This window comes from Mytilus californianus, unplaced genomic scaffold (assembly GCF_021869535.1).
Source record: "Mytilus californianus isolate M0D057914Y unplaced genomic scaffold, xbMytCali1.0.p SCAF_5, whole genome shotgun sequence".
Lineage (NCBI taxonomy): Eukaryota > Metazoa > Mollusca > Bivalvia > Mytilida > Mytilidae > Mytilus > Mytilus californianus.
Window position 1 is genome coordinate 47,183,695 of NW_026262701.1, and position 16,048 is coordinate 47,199,742.

At 33.3% G+C, this 16,048-nt stretch overlaps 1 protein-coding gene across 1 annotated transcript in view; it reads right to left on the bottom strand.

Moving 5' to 3' along the window:
• Nucleotides 1–13,199: 13,199 nt before the first annotated feature.
• The window catches only part of LOC127702009 (uncharacterized), a 91,730-nt gene continuing 88,881 nt past the window's right edge, over nt 13,200–16,048 (bottom strand). The window contains exon 73 of the mRNA XM_052205987.1: nt 13,200–13,363. Within this exon, the coding sequence (XP_052061947.1) occupies nt 13,246–13,363 (118 nt within the window). The 3' untranslated portion in view covers nt 13,200–13,245. The remainder of the gene's footprint in view (nt 13,364–16,048) is intronic.

A 16,048-nucleotide genomic window follows, 5' to 3' on the forward strand; every position in this document is an offset into this window, starting at 1 on the left:
AAACGGCTGTCAGTTCCTACCTTGTCCAGTTGCCCCAGAGTGTTAACAAAGTAATCATGCAGTTATTCCCCATCACATCGACCTTTTTAACCACAGATAATTAACAAGGGACCATTAATTAGGATTTCACTAAAGATAAACTGTTATTTCCGGCCTGACATAATTAGTTATATGATTGTGCCAATTGTTTGGTATTTGGATGTGCCATCACAATCTTAAATATAGATTTTTCTTACCCTAAATTATACATGCTTCATCACCAGGCTTAGTCAAGGGTGACATAGTTATAGAAACAATATAAGAAGAATATATTTCATTCCTGTATTTTACCATATTATTATATTTATGTGCTAATAAATATTTAGTCCTGTGGATTATGCATTATAGTTAGTGAAATATGAATGTCAAGTAAATGGTAAATCAACTTACAACTTCCAAAATGAGCAAAGACTGTTTTCTTGACTAGAAATGGATCCTTCTGTTCACTAATCATCTTAGTGCTGGTGCACTAAACTTCATAAGATTAAGATTATACGTTTTGGGCAGTTGTCTTGTGGCTGGGCAGATATTTCTCTGTTACAGGCAGGCACAATTGGTCCATAATGGCTGACCATCCAGAGACATATATATATATATACACGTTTAAAATTGGTTATTGCTGCAACCTTTATAGAGACTTACCCAAATGATATAATTATATTGAAGCCTACCCCAGGTCCCTTACAATATTTAGGCTGTATCTGTAACAAAAACAAATCATGAATTAGTATCAGCTTCAAATAGAGACTATTGGCTGTTGCAATCAATTATAAAATAAATGTCACTCATATTTTATGTTAAATCCTAAATTGGACACAAGTATATTTATTATATTTTACAATTACTACGCATTCTTGTTAAAAGTTACTTCATTAGATTATAAATTTGAACAAAAAGAAATATTTAGACTAATTTGAAATAAAATCTTATTTGAGCTTTTTTCCCAAGGAAAACTGATTGTATTACCCAACACATATAAACAGTCTAAAGTACATTTGTAATGACCAAATACCTACATGTTCATCATTCTAATGTGCTATCTACCATAAAACCATCTTCATTGTATGGGAGTGGAACATATTTAGGCTATATCTGTAACAAAAACAAAAATTATAAATCAGTATCAGCTTTAAATAGATAATATTGGTTGTTGCAATTAATTCAAAATTAATATGATGCATTTTTTATGTCAAATCCTTATTTGGACACAAAAAAATTAAAACAATTTCAATACGTTCTCATTAAGATAATCTTCATATTAAAGTGTATAAATTTGAATAAAAGAAATTCTAAACCAATTTGTCATCAAATCTAATTTAAGATGTTGTTCAAGGGAAAACTGATTTTTGCTACCTGCAAAACATATAAACATAGTTTAAAGTACAATTAGAAATACCAAATACCTACATGCTACGCATCCGCATGTATGATCGATCTACCTTGAAACCATCTTCATTGTCTAGGAGTGTAACATATTTAGGCTGTATCTGTAACAAAAACAAAAATTCAAAATCAGTATCAGCTTTAAATGGAGAATATTGGTTGTTGCAATTAATTCAAAATTAATATAATGCATTTTTTATGTCAAATCCTATTTTAGAGAAAAGTATATAAACAATTTCTATACATTCTCATTAAAACAATCTTTATATAGACCATTAGTTGAAGAGAGAAAGACATCATTATGGTACAAAGAAAAAAAGACGACCAATTAAACAACGTTCAACAAATATAAAACAGGTATCTTGAGGTAAACTCACCGAATTCTTCCACTAAATTTCTCATTTACAAATATCTAACAAATTTAAATATTAACATAAAGAAATCTCGAAAAATAGACATGCAGTAGCAAAGAATGTATAGGTATGATGGTGGAGTGTATATTGATGTAAATAAAGTTATTTGTTTTCTAATAAGGGATACAACCATTGATTGTTAGGATTCAATAGTAGCAAGCAAACAAACATACCAGTCAACATAACGTCAATCCACATTTATTGAATGAAGTGGAATATGTTACTTTAAACAAAGTTTAGTGTCCAAAAAATGACATTAGCATCAGACACAAGTTTTTCAACTTAGAACGTCTTCTCCGTTACATGAGTCTTAAATAGACAATACGCGCGTATGGTGTGCCAAAAGTATATTATTGATGAGTTTTGTACATGATAAGTTAACAATTATTTCACACTTCGAACATCATTCAAGGAAAATGATGTTAATGTTCGCATGCGGCGATGTACGATTCAGCTTCAAAATATTTTGGATTTTGACTTACTTTTTTTCTGAAAATATTTTAAAAATTTAGACAACAGGAGTTTATCGATGCTCAAAAACTCATAAAAAGATTACAAAGATACAAATCAATGTAACAAACACAAACTGAGGGAATCGCATGAACTCCAAAAGAAGCGAGACCGAGTGCGTCGATAAGGTAAACGTATCCCGCTATGCAAGCATCACCAAACATGCGAATTATCCGAAACACAGTTCCCCGGTTATCGAATCTTAAACATATTACTTCTAATTCACCAGACCATGACTTCAATCTGAAACTACTAGAACATATAGAGTGGCACTCGGATCAAAACTCCAAAATATTCTCAAATAAAGCGTAGGCCGTCTGTGCCAGGGGATATGTCGGTGAAACGAAAGACAGGCTAAACAATCGAATGTGCGGCCACAAATAAGGCATTAGCAAAAAGTTCAAAGGTTATTGTTTATCAACATTTTGGTATTGATAATTAACATGATAACATATACTCCGACGATATTCACTAAAATTTAAACCGGATCAATAATGGGGATGTTCATTGCTACTAATGAATTTCAACCAAATATGAAGAACTGGTCATTCCTTCCATGTACAAAATAGCCAAATTACAAATTTCATTTCAAATGAATGTATTGCTGGGTCCGTAAAATTTTTCCAGTTTTTTTTCAAAATTATTCATTTATTCAATCAACCAATGAAAAGCGGGTTTGAGAGTTAATAAAGAACTATCTACTATAGGGGCGGTGTGAATATGATGCGGATATCTGAAATGTCCAAACATTTGTCAGAGTACGTGCAATCTATGTCTCTTTCCTCGCGCAATAGTATAAAATAGTTGACTTCTCTACCATTTTCAAATGTATTCCTCATTTCAGACATAAATAAATAATGACAGAAATAGTCCAACTTTGTTTCATAAAGAAAAATGGCCAACGAGGTACACATATCTTGTTGAAATAAGAGATAAGTCGTACTTCGTAAAAAACACTCTTATCTAAACAAAAGGTTCTGTGAAACTGACATTATCAGTGGTTGTTTAAATGTTTGTATTGTTTTGGCACGCTTCAGTGTGATTGTTGGGCTAAATTATGACAGTAAATGTTAGATTCCTTTTATTGATATTCTTCCATGGCTTTTTTATTCAATTCACAGTTGTGTCGTGATCGTCAGTTTGCAAAGAATTCCGCTCAAACCGGTGCTAGGGGCCGTCTTAAACTTGCAGTGAGAAGGTTTTTGCTCCGTGTTGAAAGCCTCCGTGTGATTTTGAGATGAAGAACTGATTTTAAGTAATGGATGGATACCCAATATCCTTTCCGTTCTATTATCAAGATGCTTGATTTTTTATAAACATATTTCTTGTTACGTTTAGAGGACGTGTGTTTCAGCAACAATTAAAGAACCTTAGTGAGCGCGCTCACATACCCCACGTCCCCACATTGTCACTGGAGAAATAAAATAACTGTAAGAAAAAAAAAATTGAATCATAATTTCCTGTCGATATGCACATCTACATAGTATGTCCTTATTATCTACAAAGTTTCATGAAATTCTGTAGTGTGGTTTCAGAGGAGTTGCGATGACAAGAAACAGGACTGACGGACTGACGGACGGACAGACAGACGGACGGACGGACGGACGGACAGACGGACGGACAGACGGACGGACAGACGGACGGGTCAAAAACATTATACCCTCCGCAACTCGTTGCGTGGGGTATAATTAGCATTCCTTTGGGGACCAACTGTGCTCCTATTCTTGTAGACCTGTTCCTGTTCCTTTTACAATAAGGTACTGATTTCATACAGGACTTTCCCAGGAAGAAAGAAAAAAAGCTAGCATTACCCTTTAGCTTCACATTCCGATATATAGATGATGTCATCTCACTAAATATTTCAAAGTTTGGTATAAACAAAGTACTAGTATGTTCAGCGAATCTATTCATCGAATTTTGAAATACAAGATAGCACATACCGTTAAGTTTGCTTTTTATCTTGACTTACATCTAGAAAATGACAATGATAAAATTGAGAATGGAAACGGCGAATGTGTAAAAGAGATAACAACCCAACCAAAGAGCAGAAAACAGTCCAAGGGCACCAATTGGTCTTCAACTGGCCCCTTAACAAAATTGTGTACTTGTTCAGCCAAAATGGACTTCACACTAAACTCCGAAACATATAGATGAACCAAAATTTAAAAAAATAAAAGACTAAGAAAGGCCAAAGGCTCCTGTCTAGGGACAGGCGCAAAAATGCGGCGGGGTTTAACATGTTTTCTGAGATCTGAACCCTCTCCCTATACATCTAGCCAATGTAGAATAAATAAACACACAGCAATACGCACAGTAAAACTTAGTTTAAAAGAAGTCCGAGTCCGATGTTAGAATAGGATACAGAAGAAACTAAGCAAAATGACAATGATGCGTAAATTAACAAAGGACTACTGACAGTTATTTACATGGCAGCTCCAGACCTCAATTAAACTGGTTGAAAGATTATGTCTTCATCATATGAAAATCTGGTACAATCCCTCCCGTTAGTGGTTTAGTATCATACAATCCTAACATATACGAGAAGAACATAACCCGTATCATGCCAACAACCGGTTTTAGAATAAATGTGTTTATTTCCAACGCAAAGACCCTTTCGTTTGGTGGGTTTTGTGTTGTGCAAGCTTTAGTTTTCCGTGTAAAGTTTGTCTTTCGTCGTCATTTTTCTGTTTTGCACTGGATTCGTCTCTTTTACTTTGACTAATAATTTTGTATTGCCCCTTTGGTATCTTCTGGCTCTATTTTTTTATCTGTTTGATCATACAATCCTTTCTATGCAGATAAAAAGAACAATCTACAGCCCGCACCTGCTTTCCGTAGATTAAAAATACTGTATTCGGGAATTAGCAACACATATAATGACAACATTGATGGTTATGGTATGCTCACATGTGTCTCCTTCAGGTCTGTTTGTGTGTTGCATATCCGTCTGCGGCATTGAAGCAGCCATGTTCATCGTAATTGTAAATCACATACACTTGCTAAGGCTTCAATTTTCCAATTTATACAAATCTTGTTATACATCTAATCCGAATAAAAATCTCATTTATTTCCCCTATCGGAACTTATTTCTTTAAGATAATAATATCTTGATACCTCTCTTACAAATCTCGACGTTAACCAATACAATCATACAACTATTAAGTTAGAAATTGCCAATCACAGAAATTTTGGACCTGTTGGCATTTAAAATGATGACATTGAGAAATATGCCTTCCTTAAACTTCGTGTTGCAGGATCCAAATATGACAACCTTTGATCTAAACACTTGAAATACAACTTTAAAATACTAATGTATTATGTTGAGAAATATGTACGACACACAACAAAATATGTTAATACACAGAAGCTCTTCCCGAATGGGTTAAGACTGAGTACCTTGATGCAAATCAGAAATGAAAACAACTTAAGGGTTCTTTTGATATTCATTATGCATGTATCTTCATTTTCACAAATGTGTGTTTATCATATTATATAAACTGCTAATAAGGGAATGTGTTTTCCCAAAATATCTTGGAAACTAAATATATAATTCATGATGAAGATACTTACTAACGCGGAAAGCTACAGCAATCAAATGTCTGCTTTATGTTCACTTTGGAAATTCAACCAAAGACGAAGAATTGGATCATGCGTCACTATACTGGGTAAACTCATTACACAAGTGTCGTTACAAACAACGTCATATATATATTATATCACTGCATCAAGTGTGATACGATATTTTCCACTAGAAACTTTTAGATTTTAATAGTGATTGGAGAAAAACCGTATTGCACGCTCTTTTGTTGTGGTATCTGTCTCTCTTATGATTTCTAGACTATATGCATGTAGAGAACTTTTGTTTCATGGTCGTCTTTTTTCGTGACGTCACAATACGAAATTCACCAGAAGGCAATACATCCAACGTCATAATTGAATGTTGACCAATGAACAACTTAGATCAAAAGAACGTTGGCTATAAAAAATGATTGACCGGTCGTGAAAGGTGTAATTCGGCTAAGAAATAGTGAAAGTGTAAAATCTGCAAATTTCCTAAAGTAAACATTTTCTAAATTAATAAACGTCTATTTTCCTAAACGCATTTAAAATCTACTATGTACAATATTCACTAAGCCATAGGTTATGGATTCTTTCTCCTCTCTTAACAACAAATATGTTGTTGTTCCAGCAAACAAAGCTTTAAAAATATTGTTTCCATATGATAAAATCATTATTTGAAATGTCTAACGGAAGAACTTGGAATTCACTGCAAGACTTGAAATCTCAAAAATAGCCATACATCATTTACGGAAAAATTAAAATCTGTCCTTCTCCCCTTTTCTAATAACATATAAAAGGACAATAGAAATCTTCCGTCTTTATACTGGGTACCTAAAATTTCCAAAAATCATCACAAGCACGATAAATAGCCGATTGTCAAAATGTTCGATTAAACACCTTATTAAAGTTCTAACCACTATTCTTTCAACAGAAGTTGTTGCGACGATATATTCAACCAACAGTGTAATCATATTTAGATTCTTAAAATTCATTAGATCTGTTTCAAAATTTCAATTACAATTTTTACAATTTCGCAGTAATATAAAAAAAAAATGTTTTACACTTTAAACTAGTATTCCGCAATCTCTATTGAAAAACTATTATAAACTGTCTCATTAAAAAGAGCTTTTCTAAAAAAAATTCTGGTTTAAGGTCATGAAAAAAATATTGTGAACAAAAAACACTGAGTTCAACATCAAAATACACCGAAGATGATGCCGTCATAATGCTGACCGACTGACCAACTTGTTTTTGTACTTCTAGAATTCATACAGAACGTTATTAAATACAAAAAGAAATGCCATCTTACAACTTTCTTTAATTTCAATTTTAGATATTTTGATGATGTTCTGTCACTAAATAACCAACGTTTAATAAAGTGACTGATTACATCTCATATACCCCTGTGAAAGGCAGAGTAAAGATACCTAAAAATCGAGAAGGTCTGCTTCATGTCTTTATCTTTACTTCGATATTTACAGATGGACGATTTCAACCTAGAATGAATGACAATCGAGAAGAATTCAACTTTCTGATTGTCAACTACCCATTTTTCAGCAGTTACATACCCTCTGTCCCTTCGTATGGCGTTAAAATAACTCAAATAATTTACGGTAGTTACGGTCGTGCACCTTCAAATACAAGAAGAGTCGTCTGATCTTTTATTTTACGGTTTTGACAATTTGACGGAGTGCGGATTCGCGTTGCGGGTGAAGCCTGCATAGCAGAAGACACTTGTCCTTGCGCATTGTTGCGGCACACCCGATATCGCTCATCTAGAGGCTATTCCCTAAGTGTTTGTTTGTATCTTCTTAATAGATTTCTGAGTTTTGAGCATCAAGCAAGAAACTACTGTGACTTAAATTTATCTGCAATCTACCCACCCTACTGGTGGTGTGAATCAGATGTGGATACTTAAAAAAGTACAAAGATGTTTCAGAGTAAATATGGGCGATGTGAATCAGATGTGTAACCAAAAAATCCAATGATCTGTTAAGATTTCAAACAACCGAAGAGCACCAGTATGACGTTTATTATCCTTTACACAACTATTTCTCATTTTAACCTTTTTGACACGTTAAAAGAAAGAACACAACTTTGTTTCATAAAATTGAATAGCCAACGTAGATCCAAATAACTCGTTTTAGCAGAGACAAATCCTAATTTGTAATAAAAAGAGGTTTTTAAGATTGAGACAAATACTTGATTTTTTTTATCAAAAAACATATTATGTTACATTTTGTGGACTTGTTTTTCAGCATAGTCGACATTCCTCAAAACAATCCGTCTTCTCTTCCTAATGGCATCCCCGATTGTAACTGATGAATCAGCGATTTTTACGAAAGGTCCTATCAGTGAAACTGGAACTACTACCATTCCGGAACACCTCGAGTTTGTTCTAAGCTTAGGATGGCTTCGAGTTGTTTAACTTTCGGTGTTCTTTGTAGTGTTTTGTGAGTACGGTTGTTTGTCGTGTTTTTTCTTTTGGAATTGTCGTTTTTCCACATTTGGTTTTTCATTACCCCTTGGTATCCTCTATTTTTGAGCTAGAAATTATTCATGTAAATGTTATACATTTGCATTGTTCTATAAAGATCGCATGCCTACTTGCATTTAATCATGTTAATATACATTTCTCTATTAATAGATAGTACATGTATAACATTGATGTCGTCCTTATCTTGTTCTACAGGTTGAACTTGTACACATTGTCAGCCCTTTGTACTTAGTGTTATAGAAATAGTATTTTTTTGCAAGAGATTTTGTTTCCTGTATACGTCTCCATGTTCTACAAATCTTTGTTTGTCCATAAGTCCATATCTACATGAACTCTACTCTTCTGGTTTTGTATTTGTTCGTTTGCCTTCTTCCCCCTCCTTTTCTGTCTATTTATCTGAAAGTGAGAGACCACAAGTGCTTCCTTTTCACTGTTTCCTTGTTAAATCTTTTCAATTATACCAGGCTTACAATTTGGTAAACCAGAAGCACGTTTTATCTACATCAGACTCATCGTAGGCACTTGAATCAAAACATTTAGACGGTCAAATCAAATACGAAGTTGAAGAGCAGTGAAAACCAAAAATAACGATACGTTGTGCCAAACACGACTTAGGCTATCATTGTCTGGGAACAGAACAAACTTAGTGTTTCGAACATTTTACCAACACTATTTTAACAGAAAATGGACGAATCAATGATATTTCAAGTCAAAGTGCTGACTTCTGGGATGCAGAAGTAGTATTTAACGTCAATGAAAATGTATCAATACATATCACTGAATTAAAATTTGCCTCTAAAATTCAGCTTTTAAGTTGGTATGCATTTACCAGGGATATTAAAACAATTGTTGAATATTTTACACATACGGTAACTTACTCAAGCATAGCTTATACATGTTATATGTTTATGGAAAATGGTGTAAAAACATGGGAATTTTCTAAAATTTGTCCTTTTGTGTTTTCCCGAACGATAGATTTTATTCTTTAAAAACCATTGTTTTTCCTATGTCTAGAACAATGAAAATTTCACATTAAAGTTATCATTCTTAATGTGGTTAATTTTATGCAATGTGTAATACAACAATAATTACTGTTTTATCACGTTTTTCGTAATTCCCTTAAGCCTGAAGAAAATTTTCCTTGTACAACATGTATAATGAGTGCTGTAAAATTAAAACTATCGACAAACAGGGAGTGGCTACACGGACTATGTAAAAATTGCTTAATCGCTACAATTCAACAATACAAATCTGCAGACCAAATATCAAATCCTTCTTTTTAATAGAAGCCAAGAAAACTTTTACAAATTCTTTCGGACAGACGGACGGACGGAGTCGGTAACTAGACATGATTCCGCCTTCGGCGACGCAGGTAAAATTGAAAACAAATCCCAAAGTTATATGAAGCTTCACATAAAAACAATGCACTCTTATAGCCATACACGGACTGTTGCTTGATGTAAAAATTTAGTTGAATCAGAAAAGTTGAATGGCCACTTTTTTTAAGTACAAAGCTGAACAGCGTTGAAAACCAAAAGTTCTGAAAAAATTATATCAAAAACGGCCACGGCTACCTATGCCTGGGGATAGAAAAACCCTAGTGTTCAAATATTTAAAAATTTCATAAACAGTACTTTTTTTATATCGATGATATTTCAAGTCAACATAAAAGTGCTGACTACTAGACTGGTGATAACCTCGGAAACGACCTTGTAACAACGATGAACTAAAAAAATTGGATTAATTTACTAATACACTTCAAAAATAAAGTTTATATAAAAAAAATATGATAGACTACAATACTTTTTAATAAAAATTATTCCAAAATTGACAGTCACATATATCAGTTGAAACATCTAAAGGTCTGGGTAACCAGTGATAACATAAGGTGCAGGACATTCTGGTCGAAGACAGCATTTTCCCGCTGGTGCTGGGTTCCAGTGACAAACTTCAGGAAGCTCCCATTTAGGACATCTGAAATGGAATAAAAGTACATAAAATACTATATGTGTAAAACTTTTGTGTTCTATTCATATATTTGAACACAATACAACTATTTCTAAATATCAAATATTCTAAGTAAGATGTTATCTACCCTAATAAAATCGTTTTTTTTTTCAGGGTAAAAGTATCATCTAAAAGCTGTGCACAATCTTCCCAAGTTTTTCTCTGCAATTTCAAAAAGATTTGATATTGATGTACCCTGAACTTTCGGCATTCCCAAGGGAACTAATTGTGCTCCTCTTCTTGCCGACTTGTTCCTTTATTCATATCAGGCCGACGACTTAATTCAGAAATATCTTGGGAAGAATGAAAAGAAGCTAGCATTATCCTTTAACTTCAAGATTCTCTATATAGATGATGTACTCTCACTAAATAATTCAAGAATTAGTGAATATGTTCAACGCATCTATCCCATTGAACATGAAATAAAGGATACAACAAATACAGTAAAGTCGGTCTCATATCTTGCCTTACATCTAGAAATTGACAATGAGGATCGATTCACTAGAAAAAAAATTACGACAGAAGAGATCATTTCAGCTTCACAATTGTAAACTTTACATTTCTATGTAGCAACATTTTAGCAGCGCCTGCGTATGGAGAATATCAATCCCAGTTGTGACAATATTCCAGAGCTTGCATTTCGCATCATAATTTTCTTGATAGAGAATTGTTGCTCACAAGGAAGCTATAAATCAAGAATTCCAAGTGGCGAGGTTTAATTCATCCCCTCAAAAATTTTACAGATGCTCTCAAGAGTTAGTTGACCCTTATGGAATATCTTTTTTACAAATTACGACAAAAATTCCAATTGTCGTAACCACAATCACGTCCTCTCTTCCTCGAATGTGACCTGCCGAATTAATCACCGGGTTTGTACTTACATCAGCAACACGACGGATGCCACAAGTAGAGCAGGATCTGAGCACCCGAGATCACCCCTGGTTTTTAGTGGGTTTTGTGTTGCTCAGTCTTTGGGGTTCTGTGTGTTGTATATAATGTTGTTTGTCTTGATCGTTTTTTCTATTCTTGTCATGACATTGTCAGATTGTTTTTTCGACTAATGAGTTTAAATTTCTCTTTGGGTTTCTTTTGCCGCTCTTTTCGTTGTATCATAAAAAGACAAACCGTCTAATCAAGAATATTGGTTTAACTAATTAAATCCATGTATAAGTAATTAAATTTTATCCTTTTGTGCTTATATATTAAAATCTTTATACAAAATGTGAATGAACTTCCCTTAGTAGAGCTTGAAATAGGGAGTATCTTTTGATAAGTTTTTACAACTACTGGATTGATGCCACTGCTGATAAATGCATGTTTCTTCTCCCAGGGTATCACCAGCAAGTAGTGGTGACATGAAATATCATTGAGATGGTCATTATTTCCATAAATTTTAAGTTAATATTCATTTTACATTACTCAAAACACTCCATTTTATTATACTCCTAGGCATAGATGACCTTAGCTATATTTGGCATGGCTTTTTGGAATTTTTGGCTTGCAATGTTCTTCAACATCATGTCTGATTTTGGCCTTACAACTGTTTTGATTTTAGCTCTATTGAGGAGTCTTATGTAGACGCAACCAGAGTTTGGTGTAAAAAATTATAACCCTCAGGTATCTACGATGAGTCTTATGTAGACGCAACACGAGTTTAGTGTAACAAATTATAAGCCTCAGTTATCTTTGATGAGTCTTATGTAGACGCAACACGAGTTTGGTGTAACAAATTATAAGCCTCAGTTATCTTTGATGAGTCTTATGTAGACGCAGGCCGAGTTTGGTGTAACAAATTATAAGCCTCAGTTATCTTTGATGAGTCTTATGTAGACGCAGGCCGAGTTTGGTGTAACAAATTATAAGCCTCAGTTATCTTTGATGAGTCTTATGTAGACGCAGGCCGAGTTTGGTGTAACAAATTATAAGCCTCAGTTATCTTTGATGAGTCTTATGTAGACGCAGGCCGAGTTTGGTGTAACAAATTATAAGCCTCAGGTAGCTTTGATGAGTTTTAACAGTTGTCTGTCTTTTCCCAAAAATCTTTAGTACAGGTATGTGATAATGTAAAGTTAACAATATTCCAGTGTTATATGTATACATTTTACATTAAAGTTATCTTAATGTGGATACTCTTAATCAACGTGTACTGTAGCAATTATATCTAGTTTTCCTAATTTCCTTACTATTTTCTACTTAGAACATTGTTAAAGGATTTTAGGGAAATGGGATACATTGTATTTCTGGTCTTTATCTGTCATTATTAAAGTATTTTCATTTTCTATTAAATATAATGAAACTTCAAAAATGTTTCTAAGAGTATTTCTATCTCATAGACTAAATCAACTTAATAAAATATTATCATACTGACCTTGCAACTAACTAGTTGAAAATTTCAGATTTTAAAAATACACTTACATATTTAATTCCAAACACCATTTAAATAATTTTTTATTCAACAACAATATTTCACACACTGTTAACAATTTCTCTACTGACACAGCTATCTTAGTGATCTCACCAAATAAATGAATGAAATTTAGTGAAGTTGAAAATAAAATAAATGGAGAATGTGTCCATGGGATACAGATGATGCCCCAGCTTGCATTACTCGAGAACTGTTAAAATGATTCCACCCAAATTGGAACTTGATCTGTGATAAGCATTGTGAATCAGTTTCATAACATTTGGTTGAGGCAAACTAAAGTTAGAGAAGGGACACTAATTGACGTACAGACGGACAAGCGTAACACTTAATGCCCCCTTTGCCTAGTAGTGGGGACATAAAAAAGTTCCTGTTGACAAATAACTTTATTTAAAAAGAACAATTCATGAAATTTATGCATCTGGATATCCAGTAATGACATATGGTTTTGGACATGTTGGTTGTCTACAACATTTTCCTGGTTTGGCTGGATTCCATGTACAAACATCAGGCAAATGCCATACTGGACACCTAAAATAAAGATTGATAAAATAAGAATAATATATCAAAATTTCAAGAATTAGAGGTGACAAGGAGCTTGTATCAATCACTTACTGTGGAATCATTTATTTTTCGTGGATATCAATTTTCGTGTATTGAGGAAAACTTGCATTTTCAGGCACATATGATTTCGTGGTTTTACATACATTCCTAAAGAAAATTTGTAATTCAGGTGAACATTTAAATTCATGGTTCAGCTTAACCCACGAAATCCACAAAAATTGGTATCCTACAAATAATAATGAATTCACAGTATTTATGATCATATAATAGACTTAAACTGTAAAATATTTGAGAACCAATATACATACACTACATAAGAGACATCTGGTTCAAAAAGATTGATTTTTTAAGAAAAAAAGAACACATAGCAACAAAACCTTATCAATGAATTAACAAACCAAAATCAAATAACAAATTTTCTACAAAATCTTCTTTTTACAGTTATATAAAATAAAGAATGGAAACGGGTAATGTTTAACACAGGTAACCACACCAAAGAGCATAAAACAGCCCAAGGCCACCAATGGATCTTCAACACAGCGAGAAAATCTCACAGTTACTGACATGCCAGCTCCAGACCTCAATTAAACTGATATAAAGATTATGTCTTCATCAAATGATATCAAGCAAAATCCCTCCCGTTTAGTATCATACCATCATATATAATCTCTATTTTGATAGGAGGGCAGTATTCTGAATCAATTTCAAAGGGAACTTAAATATGGGACTAATAAGTTTTTAAATCCACCTCAGTTGTCAGTGCTTCGGTGCTGACATGATTTAAAACAAACATTTCTTAAATTATTCAAATATATACTAAATAAATGGGGAATGTGTCCATGGGACACAGATGATGCCCCCGATTGCATATCATATAAATTTTTAAAGGGACATAACTGAAGAACAGTGTGTTTTGTGGAAATAAGTATTATGTATATGTTTCATAACATTTGGTTGAGGCAAACTTTAGAGAATGGAAATGAAAAATTCAGCAATTTTTCCATTTCTAAAGGGCATAACTCTAGAACAGTAGAAGTGACACCACCAAAATTATAACTTGATCTGTATTTTGTGTTAATAAGCATTGTGTATAAGTTTCATAACATTTGGTTGAGGAAATCTAAAGTTAGAGAACGGAACGGCATAAAAATCATCAAGAAACTAAGTTTCCAACTCCCCCAGGCAAAGTCTACTTTAGACTGATTTGGCAATAACTTTTAGGTCCCTTTTGGTAGTTTAGCTCTTCACTAGTTTTAATACTTATACATCCGTGGCTTTAGGCATTCCTGATGAATATAAACTAGAAAGTGTTTCGGACACACACAACTTACAAAATATTATTATCATTTTTTATAGCACTGGGTTGTTACCACTGCTGTTGGACTATTAGTCCCCTAGGGTATAATCAGCTCAGTAGTCAGTGCTTCGGTACTGACATAATAAATTACAAAAATGTCTAAAATTGCCCATTTTTAAAATAAGAAATTATAAAGAAACTTAAGTTCCAACTCCCTCAGACAAAGTTACCTTAGAGCTTTGAGGTCCCTTTTGGTCATATAGCTCTTCACTAGTTTCAGTACTTATGCATCCTTAGCTTTCAAATATTTGGCTATAAGCATTCCTGATCAAGAATAGAGCAGAAAAATGAAAAAAATTATTTTCATAATTTTGCTCTGAAGGTGTAATAGCACCAAATCATAGTACGTCACATCCAGTTGCATACGAAAATAGGTCGAAAAAAATATTCCCTTGAATTTGACAGTTGCAGGTAATTGATCCTACATTTCATCGCAGTAAAACATTTCTGGGTCATAAACATTTATCTTGGGTATTTCAAAGCACCATTATTTTTTTATTTGGGGTTTCTATAGAATATTTTGGAAACTTGAGGTTACATGGTTACTAAAGCTAGTACACAGGTTAAATAAACTGCTTCGCTGAGCGCAGCTAGATACGCCCGCAGAGGTCCAACCCTGAACAGTTGGGGCAAAAATGGACACAATATTCAAGCTTGATTCAGGTCTGAATTTGGATTGTAATTAAATATTTGACATATTATAGGTTTCTGAATAAATGTATTCAAAGAACTTGAAATTGGTTATATGAATTGAATTTATGTTCAATTAAAGATTTCTTGCTGTTGTGCAATACTTAGTAAATCTGTTGTCAGACTATAAACAAATAAAGTATAATTAATTCTCAATGTCATATTAGAAATTTATGAAAATAAAAAGGGAGCTTACATCAATAGATATAAACAATTCACCAAAGTTTCATGAGAATTGGTGACAGCATTTTTGAGTTATTGTCAGAAAACTGGAAAATCACCCCTTTTTAATGAATAAAACCCCATAACTCAGAAATGTAAAATGTAAAATTTATAAAATTCTAAAGGGAGCTTACATCAATACATACAAACAATTCACCAAAGTTTCATAAGAATTGCTGAAAGCATTTGTGAGTTTTTGTCTGATAACTGGAAAGTCCCCCCTTTTTTTATGAATAAAACCCTGTAACTCGGAAACGTAAAATCTAAAATTTATAAAAATCAAAAGGGAGCTCATGTCAATAGATATAAACAATTCACCACAATTTCTTGCAAGTTGGTGAAAGCATTCTTGACTTATTGTCCGAAAACTGGAAAAACCCCCT